Here is a 23,143-nt window from a genome sequence, read left to right on the forward strand (position 1 = left end):
AAGCCGAGGTCATGTGATATGATGGATATGGAATGAACTTATATCTGTTTAAATTGTATATGTATATGTATAAATATCTCAATCTTTCATTATACTGTTAAAGAGACAGTCACATGTACATGCCATGTAAAGGTAATTCTCGAAGCGAAATGGTAAAATAATTAAAGCCATATTTACAAATATAATGTCTTTATCTTTTCTACCCTTTAATTGCCGAAACTTTGCTGCTGAAATGTATTGGTATATATGCTTACATGTAAATATGCTTACATGTATATATGCTTTCATGTATATACGTAAATATTTATTTATTTATTTATTTCATTGTTGTTTTACGCCGTACTCAAGAATATTTCACTTATACGACGGCGGCCAGCATTATGGTGGGAGCAAACTGGGCAGAATCCGGAGGGAAACCCACGACCATCCGCAGGTTACACGTAAATATGCTTACATGTATATATGCTTACATGCAAATATGCTTACATGTATATATATGCTTACATGTATATATGCTTACATGCAAATATGCTTACATGTATATATATGCTTACATGTAAATATACTTACATGTATATATGCGACATTCTCTGTTCTGTGTTTCAGTGGGTCATACCAGCTCGGAACACTTAGCTATGGGGCCAATCCCTGTTGTGTTTTTCGTGCTTTTTGGAGGTAAGTTGGCCCTAATCTGTCGAACAATCTTTAACACGCAGCAGATCTGTTTCCGAAGCTTATAATATCAAACCAGTTTTGTGGTCAAAAAATTTATTTCGATTAAGTGTTAATATTCAGTTGATTCAAATTATCACTAAATGCATTTAAATAGAGATTTAAATTAGAAGCTATGTACCATTCTTTATTGTATATCTGCTTAAGGTTTTTAGGGCCTAAGGTCAGTTTACATACAAACAAATAAGTACAGTAAACCAGTAAAATAACAAGAGTCTCTTTTTCGATTTTTCAGGTGTTTTCTCTCAAGGTAAGTTATAGTGTAGCCTCTTTTTTATCTCATAAAATATAACCTACCTCCACAGAGACGGTATTCCATATTTATTTATTTGATTGGTGTTTTACGCCGTACTCAAGAATATTTCACTTATACGATGGCGGCCAGCATTATGGTGGGAGGAAACCGGGCAGAAGCCGGAGGGAAACCCCCTGCCGGAAGGCAGACCTTCTCACGTACTGCTGGAGAGGAAGCCAGCATGAACTGGACTTGAACTCACAGCGATCGCATTGGTGAGAGGCTCCGGGTCATTACGCTACCCTAGCGGGCTAACCAACTGGAATTCCATATGTATACAGATTTGTGTATAAGTATGACCACGTATACCAACGGTCGCTTCTTTTCAGTCCTTGTGCTCCACCCTGTGTGAATTTCCCTTTAGCTCAGGATTTTGTTTATTAATAGGCCCGAGTTAAAATCCAAGTGTTAACGACTGAGTAAATCTTTTGCCCTGAGTTACGGTCTCATTAACATTACAATATACCTGAATATATAGGTACACCAATCAGTGCCGCAGATACATATAAGAAAATGCACCAATTAGGGTTATGGATTTATATAACAAATTGCTGCAGGAACAGGACCATCGCCCTCTGCTTCACCAATCAACCCCTCCAACTTATCACGCGGCAGCGAAGTCAAAAGTGTATTAATAGTTAAGCCAGGCTTAAATCTTAACACCAGTCTTGACCTAATGACCTAATGGGCCCGTTTTCTTTTACCTGCCTTCTTTTTTCAGTTATCCGCAGTAATACCACCCATACTCACTGTCGAAACTGCCTTTAGTCGGTGATATGTAACATCAACTGCCCTACATACGGATATACTGGAAGTTTCTATCAATGCAGATAAAATGCCCTTCGAATACGTTTTCTAATTAGAACACTATAATGCTGTTCACGAGGCAAAAAGCTCATTACCTCGGTGAGGTCATAATTGAAAAAGAAGTGGCATTTGTTATCTTAAAGGGAATCAGTTCTGATTGGTTGACGCGCGAGATAGGCGGGTCCAAGCTATGCCTTGCCTAGGCTAAATTTTAGGTATTGTATATTTATTCAAGCGTGACCAAGGCTGCAAGATTTAACCTAGCAAACCTTATCTCCTCTGTCAGTACATCGACATCGATTCAGTGTTCCTTTAATATTTGGGTGGTGGTGATTTGTGCTGGTGGTAATCTATTTCTGAGTCAAGTCTTATCCATTCTACACTGAAGTGGAACTTGCGAACGGCTCGGGTAGTACAAATTCTTGCAACTTTTCTTTAATATAAATGTTTTTATCGGAAAAAAATTATTTGTCCTTTCGAAGTGTGAACTGTTAACGGAGAACCGCGAACCAAAATACAAATTGTAGAGATACTAATCCGACCTTGTGACCAGGTCGGCACAGGGAATTTGTGTATTCGTCTGCTCTCACTAGAGTCAATAAGCCGTTGTCTTCGATCACCAGGACGTTTGGGTAGTTGTTAAGACCACATGCTGGTCTACTATCTATGACGTAAATCTGACGTATCCTGAAATACATAATGTATGTCATCAAACGATACAATCAGGGACTGATTCCAAACCCGTTTCTGACAAAATTTCAAGTCAAAATTTGAAATTCTATCATAAAGCTTATTTCACGGCTTTAGAAATCAAAATTGTGTTCGCCTTATCAGTACTGTCTTAACACAAGTATGTACCCAAATTCCAACTTCCAGCACCAAAAACTATGCATTATGATGCGATTTTTAAATTTTGACTTTCTGGAATCGGCCCCAGGTGATTGAACTCCACCTTCATGTTGTTTTGTCAGAGAGATATTGATTGATTTCAACGAAATCATGACATTGCTTTAACTAGTGTTAGTTTATGACTTTTATGGAAAGTAATATTCTTATTGAGATTCAATTAGTTCTAACATACCCCAGTACTAATTGCAATAGGGGATTATACAATTTCTTTTAAACATCCTTGTGAAAAGTGATTGCCATTTTAAATTTTGCAAAAATGTTTCCTTGTGTTTCTTTTTTGCGCTGAGTTATCAGTACCCTCGCACCACAAACCCAAATACAGACAATTTCTTGAAAATGAATGTTCATGTATATTAATTTAATATGCTCATTTATTTTCATCTTTCGCATCAAACAGATTTTCTTTTACTTCCAGGAAATATAGTCATTTTGGACGCCTCTATTTTCATTCATTACACATAATAATGTATAACGACTATATCAAACAGGTGGATTAGTAACTTAGTGAAAACAAAACATGAATAGTTCTGATGTCTTTTTACTGTTGTTATTCCAGCCTGCCCGCCCGATAAGCCCTTCACACAGTGCCCTTATCACCCTTGTATAGCTGCTACCTGTGCCATAGGGACAAGATGTGTGTAAGTAAACGTAGTCAAGTATGAACTTGGACTGTTCCATGTAAGCTAAAGATACAAAGCCTCGCCAAGAATGAACTTTGACTGTGTAATTTCTGTTATTTCTGGAATGTTTTCTTAAAAATTTGAAATCGTTGGTTTAGTTCTGAGCCCGGCTGCATGGATGTGTCTTTTTACGAGAGTAGTTGTGTGGGGCGCTGTTGTTAAAGCTGACCCTCGTTGTATACGGGAATGCAGCCGAGAATGAAAAAAACTTTCAGTGCAGATAAATAGGTGTGGTTTAGGAAGGAGACCTTCTCTGGCATGTCGCAACTATATGGCCGAAATATTGCCGATGTAGCGTTAAGCAACAATCGTTCATTCATTTATTCCAGGGTTACACCCAGTTAAAAGTTATATATATATATATATATATATATATATATATATATATATATATATATATATATATATATATATATATATATATATATATATATATATATATATATATATATATATAGACACTACTGGTAATTTACCAAACGAGCAGAACATAGTAACATTTTCATTACAAACTTTCTTCTTGCCTAACAAGGTTACAAGTGTGAAAATGAAGTGTTTTTCAAATTGCACAGATGTAGCTTTGCACGTCTGCGTGACATTGCTGTGTGTTGAATGACAAGCTGGCAGCCTCGACTAGACAAGAATGGATATTATCCAAAAACACTAAACCAGAAACTAACTTTTCCATGTAGATGAATACAATTAATGATTTATATCTGCTGAGCTGGTGTTTCGTTATTTCGTTACAGAGCTGATCAATGTGGAGGGTGCTTTATCAAATGTTTACCCCTGGAAAGTACATGTAAGTAACAAGGGATATGAGTGATATGTTCATTATGTCCAGATTTTAAACTGCCTTGGGGGCCCTTCGTGGCCCTTCGTGGCCGAGGTGGTTTAGCACGTCAACGCGGCGCAACATTCCAGGCGTCCCTCACCAATTCGGACGCTGTAAGTTCAAGTCCATCTGATGCTGGCCTCAACTCTGGCCCTACGTGGGAAGGTCTGCCAGCAACCTGGGGATGTCCGTAGCTTTATAATGCTAGCCACCATCATATAAGTAAAATATTCTTCAGTACGGCGTATAATGCCAATGAAATAAATAAATAAATAAACTGCTCTCTCTTTGCTTATTTCTGTATGCTAAATTGTCTCGCTCTCATTTTTGGTCTATCCTATTGTAAATCCTAAATAAAACCTGTCATCACAGACTTTTCTGTCCAGGATTCCTCTAATCAGGAAAAGATAGCCGCTTGCGCAATTTTTCTCATACCACGCATGAATATAACCCGCAGGCGAGCGTCGGTGGCTTACTCTGGGCAGTTCCGTCCAGTGAACAAGGTCACCGTCATAGACAGTGAAAAACCTACATTAATCGGCCTATCGATCAATCAATCAAGCTATCAATCAGTCAGCTTAAACGCTCTTCCGTTAATCTGCAATCGATATTAACAATAAATTATCAGAAGGATAAATGTTCCATCAAACGGTAAAATGTAAAATTTATATATTTTTCTGTTGCCAGCAAAGAAGTGTACCGAAAACGGAAAAACTTACAATGCTGGGGAAACATTTACAGCATCGGACGGCTGCAACACGTGTAGGTGTACCGAGACCGGAGTTGCAGCTTGTACACTAAGGGCATGTGTACCACCAAAGCAGTGTACCGAAAACGGAAAAACTTACAATGTTGGGGATACATTCACAGCATCGGACGGATGCAACACGTGTAGGTGTACTGAGACCGGAATAGCAGCCTGTACACTGAAGGCCTGTGTGCCACCAAAACAGTGTACTGTAAACGGAAAAACTTACAATGCTGGGGATACATTCACAGCATCGGACGGATGCAACACGTGTAGATGTACCGAGACTGGAGTTGTAGCCTGTACACTAATGGCATGCTTGCAACAGAAGCAGTGTACCGAAAACGGAAAAACCTACAATGCTGGGGATACATTCACAGCATCGGACGGATGCAACACGTGTAGGTGTACCGAGACTGGGGCTGTAGCTTGTACACTAAAGGCCTGTGTGCAACAGAAGCAGTGTACCGAAAACGGAAAATCCTACAATGTTGGGGATACATTCACAGCATCGGACGGATGCAACACGTGTAGGTGTACCGAGACTGGAGCGGTAGCATGCACACTAAAAGCATGTGTGCAACAGAAGCAGTGTACCGAAAAGGGAAAAACTTACAATGTTGGGGATACATTTACAGCATCGGACGGATGCAACACGTGTAGGTGTACCGAGACCGGAGTTGCAGCTTGTACACTGAAGGCCTGTGTGCCACCAAAACAATGTACTGTAAACGGAAAAACTTACAATGCTGGGGATACATTCACAGCATCGGACGGATGCAACACGTGTAGGTGTACCGAGACTGGAGTTGCAGCTTGTACACTGAAGGCCTGTGTGCCACCAAAACAGTGTACTGTAAACGGAAAAACTTACAATGCTGGGGATACATTCACAGCATCGGACGGATGCAACACGTGTAGGTGTACCGAGACTGCGGCTGTAGCCTGCACACTAGTGGCATGTGTGCAACAGAAGCAGTGTACCGAAAACGGAAAAACCTACAATGCTGGGGATACATTCACAGCATCGGACGGATGCAACACGTGTAGGTGTACCGAGACTGGGGCTGTAGCCTGCACACTAGTGGCATGTGTGCAACAGAAGCAGTGTACCGAAAACGGAAAAACCTACAATGCTGGGGATACATTCACAGCATCGGACGGGTGCAACACGTGTAGGTGTACCGAGACTGGGGCTGTAGCCTGCACACTAAAAGCATGTGTGCAACAGAAGCAGTGTACCGAAAACGGAAAATCCTACAATGCTGGGGATACATTCACAGCATCGGACGGATGCAACATGTGTAGGTGTACCGAGACTGGAGCTGTAGCCTGCACTCGAAAGGCCTGTGTGCAACAGAAGCAATGTACTGTAAACGGAAAAACCTACAATGTTGGGGATACATTTACAGCATCGGACGGGTGCAACACGTGTAGGTGTACCGAGGCCGGAATTGCAGCCTGTACACTGAAGGCCTGTGTTCCACCAAAACAGTGTACTGTAAACGGAAAAACTTACAATGCTGGGGATACATTCACAGCATCGGACGGGTGCAACACGTGTAGGTGTACCGAGACTGGAGTTGCAGCTTGTACACTGAAGGCCTGTGTGCCACCAAAACAGTGTACTGTAAACGGAAAAACTTACAATGCTGGGGATACATTCACAGCATCGGACGGCTGCAACACGTGTAGGTGTACCGAGACTGGAGTTGCAGCTTGTACACTGAAGGCCTGTGTGCCACCAAAACAATGTACTGTAAACGGAAAAACTTACAATGCTGGGGATACATTCACAGCATCGGACGGATGCAACACGTGTAGGTGTACCCAGACTGGAGCTGTAGCTTGCACGCTAGTGGCATGTGTGCAACAGAAGCAGTGTACCGAAAACGGAAAAACCTACAATGCTGGTGATACATTCACAGCATCGGACGGATGCAACACGTGTAGGTGTACCGAGACTGGAGCTGTAGCCTGCACACTAGTGGCATGTGTGCAACAGAAGCAGTGTACCGAAAACGGAAAAACCTACAATGTTGGGGATACATTCACAGCATCGGACGGATGCAACACGTGTAGGTGTACCGAGACTGGAGCGGTAGCATGCACACTAAAAGCATGTCTGCAACAGAAGCAGTGTACCGAAAACGGAAAAACTTACAATGTTGGGGATACATTTACAGCATCGGACGGATGCAACACGTGTAGGTGTACCGAGACCGGAGTTGCAGCTTGTACACTAAAGGCCTGTGTGCCACCAAAACAATGTACTGTAAACGGAAAAACTTACAATGCTGGGGATACATTCACAGCATCGGACGGATGCAACACGTGTAGGTGTACCGAGACTGGATTTGCAGCTTGTACACTGAAGGCCTGTGTGCCACCAAAACAGTGTACTGTAAACGGAAAAACTTACAACGCTGGGGATACATTCACAGCATCGGACGGATGCAACACGTGTAGGTGTACCGAGACTGGAGCTGTAGCCTGCACACTAGTGGCATGTGTGCAACAGAAGCAATGTACCGAAAACGGAAAAACCTACAATGCTGGGGATACATTCACAGCATCGGACGGGTGCAACACGTGTAGGTGTACCGAGACTGGGGCTGTAGCCTGCACAGTAAAAGCATGTGTGCAACAGAAGCAGTGTACCGAAAACGGAAAAACCTACAATGCTGGGGATACATTCACAGCATCGGACGGATGCAACACGTGTAGGTGTACCGAGACTGGAGTTACAGTTTGTACACTGAAGGCCTGTGTGCCACCAAAACAATGTACTGTAAACGGAAAAACTTACAATGCTGGGGATACATTCACAGCATCGGATGGATGCAACACGTGTAGGTGTACCCAGACTGGAGCTGTAGCTTGCACACTAGTGGCATGTGTGCAACAGAAGCAGTGTACCGAAAACGGAAAAACCTACAATGCTGGGGATACATTCACAGCATCGGACGGATGCAACACGTGTAGGTGTACCGAGACTGGAGCTGTAGCCTGCACACTAAAAGCATGTGTGCAACAGAAGCAGTGTACGGAAAACGGAAAATCCTACAATGCTGGGGATACATTCACAGCATCGGACGGGTGCAACACGTGTAGGTGTACTGAGACTGGAGCTGTAGCCTGCACTCGAATGGCCTGTGTGCAACAGAAGCAATGTACTGTAAACGGAAAAACCTACAATGCTGGGGATACATTTACAGCATCGGACGGGTGCAACACGTGTAGGTGTACCGAGACCGGAATTGCAGCTTGTACACTGAAGGCCTGTGTGCCAGCAAAACAGTGCACTGAAAATGGAAAAACCTACAATGTTGGGGATACATTCACAGCATCGGACGGGTGCAACACGTGTAGGTGTACTGAGACCGGAATAGCAGCCTGTACACTAAAGGCCTGTGTGCCACCAAAATAGTGTACTGAAAATGGAAAAACCTACAATGCTGAGGATACATTCACAGCATCGGACGGCTGTAACACGTGTAGGTGTATCGAGACTGGAGCTGTAGCCTGCACACTAGTGGCATGTGTGCAACAGAAGCAGTGTACCGAAAACGGAAAAACTTACAATGTTGGGGATATATTTACAATATCGGACGGATGCAACACGTGTAGGGCCTGCACACTTAAGGCCTGTGAGTTATCTGATTTGATCTGATTTGATCACTTACTTTGGGTAATATTTTACTTATGGTGCTAACTGCATAAATCCGAGTTTATATTTCTCTCCTTAACTCAGTCAAATCGTGCTCTGTAAGAGTTAATACCAAATTTAACTTCAAGCCAGGACTTCAGTTTTGTCCTTGGCCCGAAAATAATTATGTAACAGGATATGAAATATGAAATAAACCTTGTTCCATTTGCTCTCTGTGCCTCTGCATTAGTTCCTGGGTTTTGTTAAAATCATAAAAGCATGTTTATTGTTTGATATAATACCGTTTTTCTGTTCTAATACCCTAAGCTCAAACAAACACAAAAGATTTGTCATCTCACAACACAGGTTTTATTACAGAAATGCCAGCCTCGTCTCCACAGACAAAAAATAATAAGTACGAGAAAAGTATATGAAAGGAAACCCTTTACAGTATAGAATTCTGAATGCTTGCAACAGAATCGGGTCTTAAATGCCCAAACCGAAATTCTTCGATAACATACTGTACACCTCCTCTCACGTATCCGCCCTGAGCATTCTCCGACTTGCCGTGCTTTTTAAATAGTCTCTCCGAAATTCGATAATTGGCTGCTCGAGTTGCTCCACCTGACCTTAAACTGTGCAAACCGAAAATTTTTAGATTCAAACATAAAGCCGTCTGTTTCTCCAAAACGACTTCGCCAGTTCTTGTAAACGAAATCCATTTACGTCCTCTCCACTTATACTGACCCAACGATGTCTAAGGTCACCAGATACAAGTAACGTTTCAGCATTGTGAATGGACAAATAGAATTACCCGTTCTGCCAATAGTAATTGTTTCTCTAGTTAGAAATGAAAAATGTAAAATAATTCGGAAAAAAAACGGTTCAGTTCCGTCTGAAATTAGCCATCAACCGGAGAGTCCGGCAAATCCGACCCAACACATAGCAACGACTCTGATATCATTCAACCCCGCGGTCAGCTTGGCGAAACGTGAAACCAGTGACCGGATAGCTGACCTACTCCAACACTCTGTCCACAACTTACGAATGAAATTTATTTCAGCGTACTGTTGGAGCGACTGGACCTCATTAAAGTGGGCAGATGTTTAACCAAACTCGAAAGCTCTGAATTATGGCTACTGGAAATCCTTCATTTCAAGCCAAACGCCAGAATTAAAATAAAATGTAAAATCACAATAAATACTAAAAACATGCAATGCGTTTAATTTTTTATCATTGATAAACATAACCACATATACATGTATGTATTATCACAAATAAACTTTCCATAAAATATACATCCGTAATGTCATTAAACCACCCAGAAGCCAGATCAATCCGGATATTCGTGCAAATACGTGCACACCAAAATATAACGACACATCAAAATACACTCGACACAATATACAGTACATCCGTAATGTCATTAAACCACCCAGAAGCCAGATCAATCCTGACACCCGTCCAAATAAGGGAACACCAAAGTATAACGACACATCAGAATACACTTGACACAATATACAGTACATCCGTAATGTCATTAAACCACCCAGGTGCCAGATCCATCTAGACATTCGTGCTAATACGTGCACACCAAAATGTACACATGAACATATCACTGATCAAGCAAACGGCATACATGCTCTCAATACATTGAATAGACATATTAATATGCTTGGGGCTTCCGTGGCGCAGGGAGGTAGCACGCCATCACGGCCTGGCTGACCCAGGAGCCTCTCACCAATGCGGTCGCTATGAGTTCAAGTCCAGTTCATACTGGCTTCCTGTCCGGCCGTAAATGGGAAGGTTTGCAAGCAACCTGCGGATGATCGTGGGTTTCCCCCGGGCTCTTGTCCGGTTTCTTCCCACCATAAGCGAAATATTCTTCAGTAGGGCGTAAAACACCAATCAAATAAATACAAATATGCCTTCCTTTAACAAGTAAGCCTGTGATAATGACATTCCAGGGGCATCTAACAGCAATAACAGACCTCACAAATCCATCAGAACCCAATAAAGCTCCCTTGTTAATACCGTACTGAAAAGTGCTATTGTTGTCTCTATGACATCTAACACATATCTGTGCCACACCACTTTGGACTGAAAAATAAAACGGCCAATATGGAGCGGAAGGCCTTTTTTGGTATAATAAGAGTTGCCTTCGCTTTACAAGCTATAACAACATCTCTAAATCTAAAATTAAACCTCGATAATTTGGTATTTTCAAATCTGTCAATAGTATAAGGCCCACCACAAATGATCCGTGAAATGAAAAAACTCCCTAGTCACTAGCCAACCATCAAAATCATACATCTTACATAATTCATCTGCAGTTCGATTCCTGTCTCTAGGAATCCACGCAAGCTCAAGATCAAAGTTGTACAGACAACATACAAAATAAATGTTATCAGCTAGCACGTGTAAACATATATTCCTGCCACCTGAATGCACGACGGTGACGCATTTCTGACTGCCCGTATACCATTTAACGGACTTTCCTATTAAAACAGAACCACAAAGGTAACAGGGAATTGGACGACTTTCAGTTCTCTCCAAGTAGAGCTTTCTCAATCGACCAAAACTTGTAAAAAATATTGTCTGGGATGGCTGTAGCTGTTGTAAATGCTTCAGATGCAATATCCGACGCATCATACGCCAACAAAACTGGTGTAGAGTTATGACACAAATTAAATCCATTCAAATCATGGCAGTTATCTTTCCAAAACAGAAGTTCTTGTATTGCATCTGGTTAGTTCTTTAAGGTAAAAAGTTGATTCCAACTACCAGTGGTAAAAATAGCAAAATAAAAAATAAATGGTTTTTATTCTGGTAATATTTCCAAGGACTGGATACACAGAAACAACCATGACGCTTACCCTTGCTAGCTGCCTGGCGGTTACAGTGTTGAACTTTTTAAGAGTGTGCTCTGTTGCCCAGTGTATATCCTCCAGGCTTCGGTCAGTGATACGGAGATTTGTGTCCCACACAAAATGAAGCCATTCTAAAACGGTAACAGCGAAAGAGACACGTTTAGATAAGCGTTAAAACACAAAGTGTCATCTAAATTAACCACCAACTTAACGAAATCTCCAATACTTTACTCGAGGACGAATACATTTTGTAAACACATATAGCGCACAAGTCAGCCCAAATGGAAGAACAGTGGACGAATAATACGTCTGTACTTCGTTACAGACCAAAGAAAAACCCAAATAATTTTGCCCGTCCTCACAAATGTCGATATGGTGATATCCATTTTTGATTTAAAATCAAATTCAACCTCCAAGATCTACGTGTTGTATGGCGAATCTTCAATTTTAACAGATTTACGGGTAACAAACTGATTGACATAACGTAAATCTAAGATTAAGTGCTTATCATTATTTGATTGTTCATTTTCATTGCTGGAGGACACCTGCTTCTGGGTCTCCATGAAGTTTGTGTAGACACTGACCTCCAGAAGGGAATAGTTATCGAATCTGACGCCTCGGAAACACTGGCCGTTGCTGGACGTCCGGACTTGAAAATCGCCAGGCTTTGTTTAGTTGTTGGAAAGGACGAAAGGAACATCTCCCACCGAATTTTATTTATTTATTTATTTGATTGGTGTTTTACGCCGTACTCAAGGATATTTCACTTATACGACGGCGGCCAGCATTATGGTGGGTGGAAACCGGGCACAGCCCGGACGAACTCACAGCGACCGCACTGGTGAGAGACTCTTCAGTCATTACGCTGCGCTAGCGCGCTAACCAACTGAGCCACGGAGACCCCCCTCCCACCGAAAGATCCACCGGAAACTACAACTGCGTTATCGTTGGCGCCTTCGCTGTGACATTGACGTCGTCGCTGTCTTTACGAGGTTACGCCTTTTGATTGGGATAACCTCATCTTTCAAAACTCGACTTTCAAATCTTTCCGTTGTCTATCAAAAATGTTCAAAATTTTTCAAGGAAGGCCTCCGATAATTCACCAGGAATTTATTTCTGAGAAACTCTGGACCTAGAATCAGTTTGTGAACCTTCCATGATAATTTGTGAAACAGATTATGAGGCCAAATTAACATAAATAAGCGCGGTCATTCTTCTGCGTCTGGAGCTCGATGGCCGCGGTGAACCATTGTAGCCTACTCATAGGTTTCTGGCCTCAGGCTCTAATTAATTTTCCATAAGCGACAATGTGAACGTCTACTGCTGCATCTCAGTGCAAAACATTCCGTAGCCAATAACCTTTGGTGCATACCTGGCCCAGCCTGTGAGAAAGCAGCCATGAATATCTTGACAGTAGTTGACCGTCAAAATTGGCCGTCAAAATCTGGACCTTTCTATACCGGCAGCTGGGAGGGGTGCCTAGCAACGCCAAAGGGACGTCACTCGCAGCCTCATCACCACCTGTCTCCTTGTGTCCTCTCGCCCAGAGTTTCAAACTTTCATCATTAAAACTCATACTTGCCTATAGCTTAGACAATTTCCATCATGTAGCAAAAACGACAACAATCAGATCAAATAATAATATCTAAAAATATGTCCTGCTGGAAATACAAAGGACTCCGACTGGTTCATGGCAGCCGGAAAAAATACTGCCAGGTTATCTAGGAATGTGGACCAACTGGCGTTTATTTTACTGACATTTTCACGATTCTGTTGATTTGTGATTACAGACTGTTCTTGTTAGTTCAACAGAGTTCTTTTACAAGAGGCAATTTGTCATGACAGTACTGATGGGTATGCACGCTAATCTCTTGCTTGCATGTAAGTGAAAAAGTCGCGGAGATTGTCGTCGTTGTCTCACAGACCAGTGTAGAACCTCGGATACAGACCACAGTCATCCTGCAAAAGCTAGATATAAAGATTTCTCTGCGAAGCTTCTGTCCCAGGTGACATGCAGAACAACGGGATTTTACAGATCTTGATTTGGCCCGAAAACAGATAATTAAAATTGCAGACATTGCTTTCATCTTAATTCTGTCGACTTTTCTTTGCCTTACGAATTACAACTAACCCAGCTTGGCAAGCCATTTATTTGTGTCTAGTTTACACACGTTCATATTTTCCCTTGTGAATTGGTTGCCCATATTTCCATTAACGTCTACCAATACTTTGACCTACAAGCTGTAGTGATAACGTGGTGTGTATGCCTTCAGACTATTCAAGACTATCTTTTGGTAGAACTTTGTTACCTCAAACTTCGAGATCATGTTAAACTAAGAACACCACCAGCACCTGTCACAGTTGTCATTTCTACCTGCACACCAAGAAACGTCATTTAGATGCAGTATGCTAGAATAGAATCTGCAACTGTCCTCATTCATCATGTGCCACGAGATTATAAACGCAGCTTGTCTGCTTTCCTAGGTTGATTACTGCTGGAAGTAAGTAGTTACCTGTCCGTGTCTGGGATGAGTGATATGAGGCCTTTTAGGAAAGGTTCTGTGGGGTCCAGGAAAGCTGATTTGGTCTCTGCTAGAGTTTCTCCCCGACCAATGTCCTTTAAGTAATCTTCAATGATCTGTGTGACATCTTTCTCAGTTTTCCACTGTATCTCGGTCGGCAATATTGTAAATGGGTTGATCAAGAGGGTTGACTTGGCGGCCATGGCCATGACAGGCGGCCCAGCACACGTTGCCATTAGAAACGTCATCAAGTGTTCCATTACCTTCCATTGAATTTAGCTGTGTGATTTCTATCTTTAAAGCCTTTATGGCAGCAATTTCTTTGGGATGAGTAACATATGTCGACTTTAACATAATTTGATGTATGGCTTTGAACGATTCAGGGAGCTCAGCTTATTGTTCTGTGTGTGGTGAGGGTTTAGGACAGACGATTCCTCTCTGTATAGCCCCCCCCCCCCCCACCCCCCACACCACTTCCATTCCTCGATCAGTTGGGTGCTTGATCAGTGAGATTCTCATCCCGTGAAATTACCTGGAAGCACGTGCTGTCGACGGCTTCTGTGATAAACATGTTAGACGAGCGCAGACATTTACTGATCAATCCTTTGTTCTCGATAGTAATACTCACACACTCACACACACGGATGCCCAGGGGTGTGATGATGTTCAATACCACATCCTATGATATGGACAACATAAGTTTCTAAAAGACCTCTTCCTGTTGTAAATTATAAGTCTTCCGCCATCTGGCAGCACATTCTCTGCTCTTAACGTGCCGGGAATTAGTGTTTGCATTGTATCGCCGTTGTGGCTGTTGCAACGATGACAGTGTTTCAAATTCTCGGTTTCTTCCATATTTTACTATGATGCCATTTAGAACAACGTTCTAAATGGCATCATAGTAAAATATGGACGATCAAACCATGGATACAGAGTTACCAAATCTCGTTCGTATAAGGAAATAAAACAAATACATAATGGTGGAAACAATATGGCTGCCGGTATCGAAAGAGGTCCTTTATATGGCCACAATGCGGCTGAAACATTGCCGATGTGGTGTTAAGCCTTAATCATTGTCATATTGTTCAAGGGGCACCAATAAGAACTATTTTCTTTAAGAACTTCCCAAGTTCATAAATATTCAAACAAATGTTTCTCAGTTGTCCGGATCATTCATCGTATATATAAATTTCTTTTCGTAAGACACCTATGTTACAGAAAATGGGGTCCAGAAAGAGTTGCTAAACATTTTTATAGGTCACTTGATACATTTTTCGGACCTTTTTACCATTACCGATGAACGAGTTTCAAAGCGTGCAAGAATTTTTTTATGACGGAATCTTGAAGTCTGCAAGTAAGTTTTATCTTTAAAATTCTTTCCAACATTTATTACCTCGAGTATCACAGATCACATACAGTCGATCCAGATATCTTCAAAGTAAAAGAGCGGACTTGTATAATGGCGGAAACAAAATGGCTGCCGGTATTGAAAGAGGTTATTTTTGTAATGGCTCTGCATCTGAAAATGTTCAGACAGAGATAATCTGGAAGTTTCATGCTTTTATGATAAAATGCACACCTGCCTTCATATTTTACACGCATCGCCTTGACTACGACACAGCACATCAAATGAAAACCAATAGGCCATCCAAACTGCATATCACAATCTCGTAAGTTACGATAACAAATACATGTAGCTAATACGGTTATGAACAACTGGGCTCTGTCTATTCAAACGTTTCACAAATAAGTAAAATAAAAACGTCATATTTCTTACTTCCAGGTCAGCGGTGCCCTCTGCACAAATGTAGACCCTGCACCACCGGACATGTGTACGATACGAACGGCTGTAAGACGTGCCAGTGCCAGGATCCCTCCTGTGAGGCGAGTGGCTGGACAAGGGGATGTGTCTCGGTGGTGGGACAAGGAGATGTGTCATGGTGGTGGGACTCCGGGGTAAGGCACGGTGTGGGACACGGGGGTTTGGCACAGGTTTTTGTCACGAGGATATGACACAGAGATTGGGCAAGGAAATGGGGCACGGGGATTTAACACTGTGAGTGAGTGAGTGCTTGTGTTTAACGTCGTACTCAACAATTTCTCAGTCATATGAAAGGGTGTATGTAATGTGCCTCCTTGTTTCATTTATATAGTCTTTATTTTGTAATCTTTGGTACCATGATAAACCATGACTTATACTGTGACCCATTTGGTGAATACAACAACTTGACAGATAGATAAATGCTATATATATATATATATATATATATATATATATATATATATATATATATATATATATATATATATATATATATATATATAGCATTTATCTGTCATATATATATATATATATATATATATATATATATATATATATATATATATACAATGTAATCAGACTAGCGAATTACATGTGGAGGAGAAAGTGCTTTTGGTGAAAACGTGCACGATGGACGATATCATATAGACATGTGGTTGAATAAATAGGAACATCGACAGATATCTAAGAACAATATTTTGGAAAATTTCCTGAAATTATACAGCTAAATATGCAAATAGGATTACAGATGATTTTGTCTCTCGGAGTAAAGCCTGAGACTGATGGTATAAATACATACTGCTTAATTAAATCTCCGACTCTCATTAATAAAGCAACCCACATGTATAATTATTTCATTAAATTTTGCCGGAAATGTCATATACCCAAAAAGTAACGTAACAGGCGTAATAACACCAGTATAACCCGACGCCGTAACACCATCCATCAGTTTTACAGATCATACAGATGACATTTTAACATGACATTTTAATGTTCAGTATTTTCATACTTGTGGCCACAAGCACAATTTTGGAGGATCAGAAAGGAAGTTGTCAAATGGATCGCCATTGAGATTACTGCAGCCATTTCGAAGTCGGCGTCTTAAAATGTTTGTCAATCTAGATTCTGGGTAGTACCATGGAGGTGGTCTTGTCGACTGAAACAATAAATTGAGCTTAGATTTAAAATGGGCTGGATCACTGAGTTGTTTCACATGAGGTGGGGCGGGGGGAGAGCATTCCAATCTGGAACAGTGCGAGAGAAGGATGAATTTCTGAACTGTTGTGTCCGGCAGAATATAAGGGTAATTGCTCCAACAGAGCGCAACGGATAGGGATTTCTATTAGAAGAAAAGTCTGGGATAAGACTATTTAGAACATGAGTTGGTGTTTGAAAAACTATTTTATGGAAAAGTGTAAGTCTGTGGATTTGACGCCTTTTTGCTAAAGGCGAGAACCCAGATTCCTCATACAACAGTGCCGCTGTACTACTTCTTGTGAGACCAGTTATAGTTCTCAAGTCGTCTTTTTGAAGCATTTCAATTCGATTTATTTGTTGTTCCGTGAGGTTATCCCAGACTACATCAGCATACTCAAGGGAAGGTCTAACAAAGGTTTCTACATAATTTCTAAACTTTTCCTGTCCAGTATATATTCAAGACTTTTAAAGATTCCTTTCTTTTTACATGAACCAGAAATCATATTGTCGATATGCTCGTTCCAAGTGCCATTTTCTGATAGAGTCATACCCAGATGTTGGGATGTTTTAATTGTGACTGAGTTGAAGGTAGGGGTTAGAATGGATGGTGTTTTGCGTCGGAACGCAATTAAAGCATTTGTTTTGTCAGAATTAAATTTAACGAGCCATTTTTTGGACCACTCCTCAATATTCTGTAAATCTTTCTGAAGGCTATGAACAACAAGGGGATGGTAGAGGGACCCAAGAACCGAACCCTGGGGTACCCCTGCTTGTAGAGTGCTTATTTCTGAGTGCTGGCCATGTGCCGGACGGAATTCCACTGCTCTTTTATCTAGTGCTGCTCCACTGAGACGACTTACCGATGTCAAGTAAGCTGCATGCCCGAGCCATTATACTGATACGGGTCAAGCAGTCATTGCACTATTCCCTTCACGCTGAACGCCAAGCGACGAAGTTGCAACGTCCTCTTTTAAAGTCTTAAGTGTGACTTGACTGAACCTGGATCTACAGCTCCCGAAGAGGATGCTCTGCCAACTGTGCTATCCGGGTCGCTTTTAACACTACGATGTAAGACGGCTATGTATTGTGGGGCAAGGAGATGTGGCACAGCGGTGGGGGACGAGAGTGTGATGTGGCTGTTTGTCATGTGTCACAAGGGTGGGGCGGATTTTGTGTGGCACGGGAGTGGGACACAGGGTCACAGAGATCTAGCACGGGAATGTAACATGGGGATGTGTAAAGGGGAGGGGTAACGGGAGGGTTTCAAATATTGTATTTAAAAATGTAGAAATGATCATTAATTAGATTGCGTATATTGTTATATCTGCACAGGGAGTGACGTGTGGCAAGGGCTTTTTCTGTTCAAACTCATATTGTGAGTGCTTTTACCTGCACATGAATAATCTCTATTGTCGTGCATATTTAGCAGAAAGTATTTGTGAAACTAAAGGCTTACAGAATAAATGTCCTGTAAACGCGTTCGAAAATACTATTCACCACTGCATGATTTCAACAGAAGTTTCCAAAAATACATCGCTGAATTAAATTTCTGATATAGTGCTTTAATTTAAATCCTTTTCCTCGCAGCATTTGTACATCAAATTTCATTTGTATTAAATATTTTTTGAACAACGGTAAATTAAACAATTACCGTCAAATTGCAGGCTCTCAGTAGTATATCGTTGACAACATGGGCATACTGTGTATGAAAAAACAACATTATTTTTTATACTGACACTCATTGTTTTTTACTGACCTTATAATTCCCAAACGTTTCTAACATGACATGAATAACTGCTGCATTTCAGGTTGTCCAGATAGGGTTAAAATGATACAGTGTGCTGATCCGTGTGCATATAGACAGTGCGGTATCTTCAAAGTATGCAGGTAAGTTTTCAATGCAGTATCTGTAAAGAGTGCTCGTAATGTTATTTTGTATACTTTTAAGTATGCAAATTTGGCAGAGTGTGAATTATCTTCAGAATATGCGAAACTTGATTTTACAGTGGCAAAGTTTGTGCAGTATGTTCAAATTGTGGGAAACTTGATTTTACAGTGGCAAAGTGTGTGCAGTATGTTCAAATTGTGGGAAACTTGATGTTACTGTGGCAAAGTGTGTGTACTATGTTCAAATTGTGGGAAACTTGATTTTACTGTGGCAAAGTGTGTAGTATGTTGAAAATGTGAGAAGCTTGATTTTACTGTGGCAAAGTGTGTGTACTATGTTCAGATTGTGGGAAACTTGATTTTACTGTGGCAAACTGTGTGCAGTATGTCCAAAATGTGGGAAACTTGATTTTACTGTGGCAAAGTGTGTGCAGTATGTCCAAAATGTGGGAAACTTTTACTGCAGTAAAATGTTTAGGTATATCTCTAAATTGCGGAATTAAGCTCCATAGCGCGGTGCAGTGAAAAATAATTTGTTTACGGCGGCATCTTCAACGCGTGAAAGCCTGCGGATGGTCGTGGGTTTCCCCCGGGCTCTGCCCGGTTTCCTCTCCCCATAATGCTGGCCGCCGTCGTATAAGTGAAATATTATTGAGTACGACGTAAAACACCAATGAAATAAATAAATAAAAAAAAAATCAGCGTGTGGGAAGTTTGAAAGTAAGTTTTTTTATACGGTTTTTTCAAGTTCGGAGAAGGTTATATTTAGATTTCCTGTGTCGATGCAAGCTTTGCACTGTGATATTTCCTGCTTTCCTGCTGCATCTCTTAAGCACTAAAACTGGTTTGAAGCAGTTATTTTATAAGTCTGCAATGGTGAGGGGATGTTATTTTATAAGGATAGATCGCGCTCCGCTCAATCGTATCACATGCAGACTATAAAATAACTGCTTTTGCCGTTAAAGGTGAAAACAGTCCTACTGTACGATGTGATCTGTAAAAACAATTAGGCAACCTTTGTTGGCATTACTTTACCCGGTAACCTGTCCTACCGTGTTCTTTCGCCACGATTTGACCTGTGAAAACAATTAGGCAACCTTTGTTGGCATTACTTTACCCGGTAACCTGTCCTACCGTATTCCTTCGCCACGATGTGACCTGTGAAAACAATTAGGCAACCTTTGTTGGCATTACTTTACCCGGTAACCTGTCCTACCGTGTTCCTTTACCACGATATGGTTGAAATATTGTCGATGTGATGTTAAGCCATACACTTCCACTGTCACCGTGAACCAGAGGCACAAATGACACCTCTTTTCTTTAAGAACTTCCCAAGACCCCTATAGTTGCAGCGTTATTGTTAAAGCGTGCAAGAATTTTTTGGTAAGTTTTACCTTTCAAATCCTTTCCTACATTTATTACCTCAATTGTCACAGATCCCATATAATCGATCCAGATATGTCCAAAGTAGATGAGGGGACTTGATAAAGGGAGATAAACCATACAGATAAAGTGAGCACCAGTAGAATACCACTTAAAACAGTGTGTCAAAATATCTGTACTTATTTTTTTCTTTTAGATTTTCTTTTTCACAGGATCAAATATTTTAATATTTTAAATGTACTTTGGACTTTATCGAACACAATGACATTCTTGAGTACGGTGTAAAACACCAATCGAATAAATAAATAATGAAATAGAGAAAGAAATAAATAATTTTATTTATTTATTTGATTGGTGTTTTACGCTGTACTCAAGAATATTTCACTTAAATGACGGTGGCCAAATAAATAAATAAATAAACAAACAAATAAACACAATGATAAAGTCTGCGGCCACTTTTAAATCAGCACTTGTAACAATGTTATTCTTTCTTGCCTGAGATTGCTTTCCATTCGACTGCGCAAGTCCACTGTAAATTGGTACAAAGTCAAGTTTGGACTTATTTCATTTGGGCGCCATTGTTACCGAGGGACGTTTAAACAGCGAGAACAATATGGTACAAGAAGAAATGACAATCAATCAATCAATTATTCATTCAATCAGTCAGTCATTCGGTGAGGCAGTAGTACGTGGGTCAGTTAGTTAAGCCTTTAATCAAGCAAATAAAAAAGAAAAAAAATCAATAACATATAATCGATTAAAGAAATAATAATATTACAGTATGTAATGACTCATTATTGTTTCTACGTTTCAGGCCATACTGTGGCTGGTTTGAGGACTGTGTGTGGCGGTTCCTGGCCAAGTAAACATGTTGGCGGGAATCAGGAAAACAGATGGTTCCTGGTTAAGTAAACTCCTAGAGTGTTGACGGGAATCAGGGACACATATGGTTCCTAGTCATGTAAACTCCTAAAATGTTGGCGTTAATCAGGGATACATATGTTTTCTGGTCAAGTAAACTCCTAAAATGTTGGCGGGAATCAGGGATACAGATGGTTCCTGGTCAAGTAAACTCCTAAAATGTTGGCGGGAATCAGGGATACAGATGGTCCCTGGTCAAGTAAACTCCTAAAATGTTGGCGGGAATCAGGGACACATATGGTTCCTAGTCATGTAAACTCCTAAAATGTTGGCGGGAATCAGGCATACAGATGTTTCCTGGTCAAGTAAACTCCTAAAATGTTGGCGGGAATCAGGGACACATATGGTTCCTAGTCATGTAAACTCCTAAAATGTTGGCGTTAATCAGGGATGCATATGTTTTCTGGTCAAGTAAACTCCTAAAATGTTGGCGGGAATCAGGGACACATATGGTTCCTGGTCAAGTAAACTCCTAAAATGTTGGCGGGAATCAGGGATACATATGTTTTCTGGTCAAGTAAACTCCTAAAATGTTGGCGGGAATCAGGGATACAGATGGTTCCTGGTCAAGTAAACTCCTAAAATGTTGGCGGGAATCAGGGACACATATGGTTCCTAGTCATGTAAACTCCTAAAATGTTGGCGGGAATCAGGCATACAGATGTTTCCTGGTCAAGTAAACTCCTAAAATGTTGGCGGGAATCAGGGACACATATGGTTCCTAGTCATGTAAACCCCTAAAATGTTGGCGGGAATCAGGGATACAAATGGTTCCTGGCCAAGTAAACTCCTATAATGCTGGCGGGAATAAGGGATACAGATTTACCTTGTTATAAAGGTGTCAACGCAATAACCATTCAAGGACATATCTCAAAAAACTTTTCTTTATTTTTCATGATATTTCTGTTGCAATAAAAATATTTTAATGTAATATGTTATCTTTCCTAGGGTAATACAGTACTTGCAAGCAAACCTTGTCTCTGTAATCGTGATAAGAATATATTGTAATGTTTATGTATTTAAATTAAAAAATAATCTTTCACAATGCCCAATTGCATCCCTGTGATAGAATTCTTTTCTTTAATTTAGTTTAATGTTTCAACGAAAGCATGGTAATGTTTAAAGATTAACGTAGGTACAAATTAAGCTACCATAATCCAGTGTCTTTGAACAAGATACAACAGTCTGTTCCTGGACGCAGTATCCTACAGTCGAAATTGTTGCAGAGGAAATATGGTAGATGATTACCATACGATCTGGAACTCATTCATGGACTACGAATTTGAACTTTGATATGGAAGATCATGCCTGAAATATCCACTGTCTGCCCCGCATCATTGAAAACTGATGACCGCTTCTCTCTTCTGTGTTACCGGCTTTATTTCTTATTTGTATAACTTCTTACATACCTTTGTCTTTGGGAGCTAGTGTCGGACGTGACGCTTATATTTACATTAGTTAAAACTTCTGCTGATGCATATAGGATCTGGCAGTCTATCTGATGCAAAGTATATTGTCGAGGAACCGAGTCTCATAGACAAGAGGTCAATAGGAAATCGGATCTTATTCACAATGTAGCACTAAGTATTCGAGTTTCAGGCACAAGAGGTCAACAGGCACTCGAGTCTCATGTTCCATATATGGCTACGTATTCAACTCCCATGCACAAAACTACGGATATAATATGGGCACTCGGATTCATGCACAATGTATCTCTGAGGATTCGAGTTTCCGACACAAGAGATCAACAGTCACTCGAGTCTCATGAACAAAATATATCGCTACGTATTCGAGTTTCTCGCACAAATGTGCATGTATAGTGTTGATTGTCATGCTCCATATGTCGCTAGAGATTCAAGGGTACAGGTATAGTATAGACGGTCGAT

General features: G+C 40.8%; 1 protein-coding gene across 1 annotated transcript; it reads left to right on the forward strand.

Moving 5' to 3' along the window:
• The first annotated feature begins 635 nt into the window (after positions 1–635).
• On the forward strand, positions 636–21,202 carry LOC135478228 (kielin/chordin-like protein). Its single transcript, XM_064758500.1, has 7 exons — positions 636–675; positions 968–982; positions 3,300–3,377; positions 4,946–7,755; positions 8,437–8,592; positions 15,831–16,003; positions 21,151–21,202. The coding sequence occupies exons 1-7, from the start codon at positions 636–638 to the stop codon at positions 21,200–21,202; spliced, it is 3,324 nt and encodes a 1,107-aa protein (XP_064614570.1).
• Positions 21,203–23,143: the final 1,941 nt, after the last annotated feature.

The sequence above is a fragment of the Liolophura sinensis genome, chromosome 11, assembly GCF_032854445.1.
Source record: "Liolophura sinensis isolate JHLJ2023 chromosome 11, CUHK_Ljap_v2, whole genome shotgun sequence".
Lineage (NCBI taxonomy): Eukaryota > Metazoa > Mollusca > Polyplacophora > Chitonida > Chitonidae > Liolophura > Liolophura sinensis.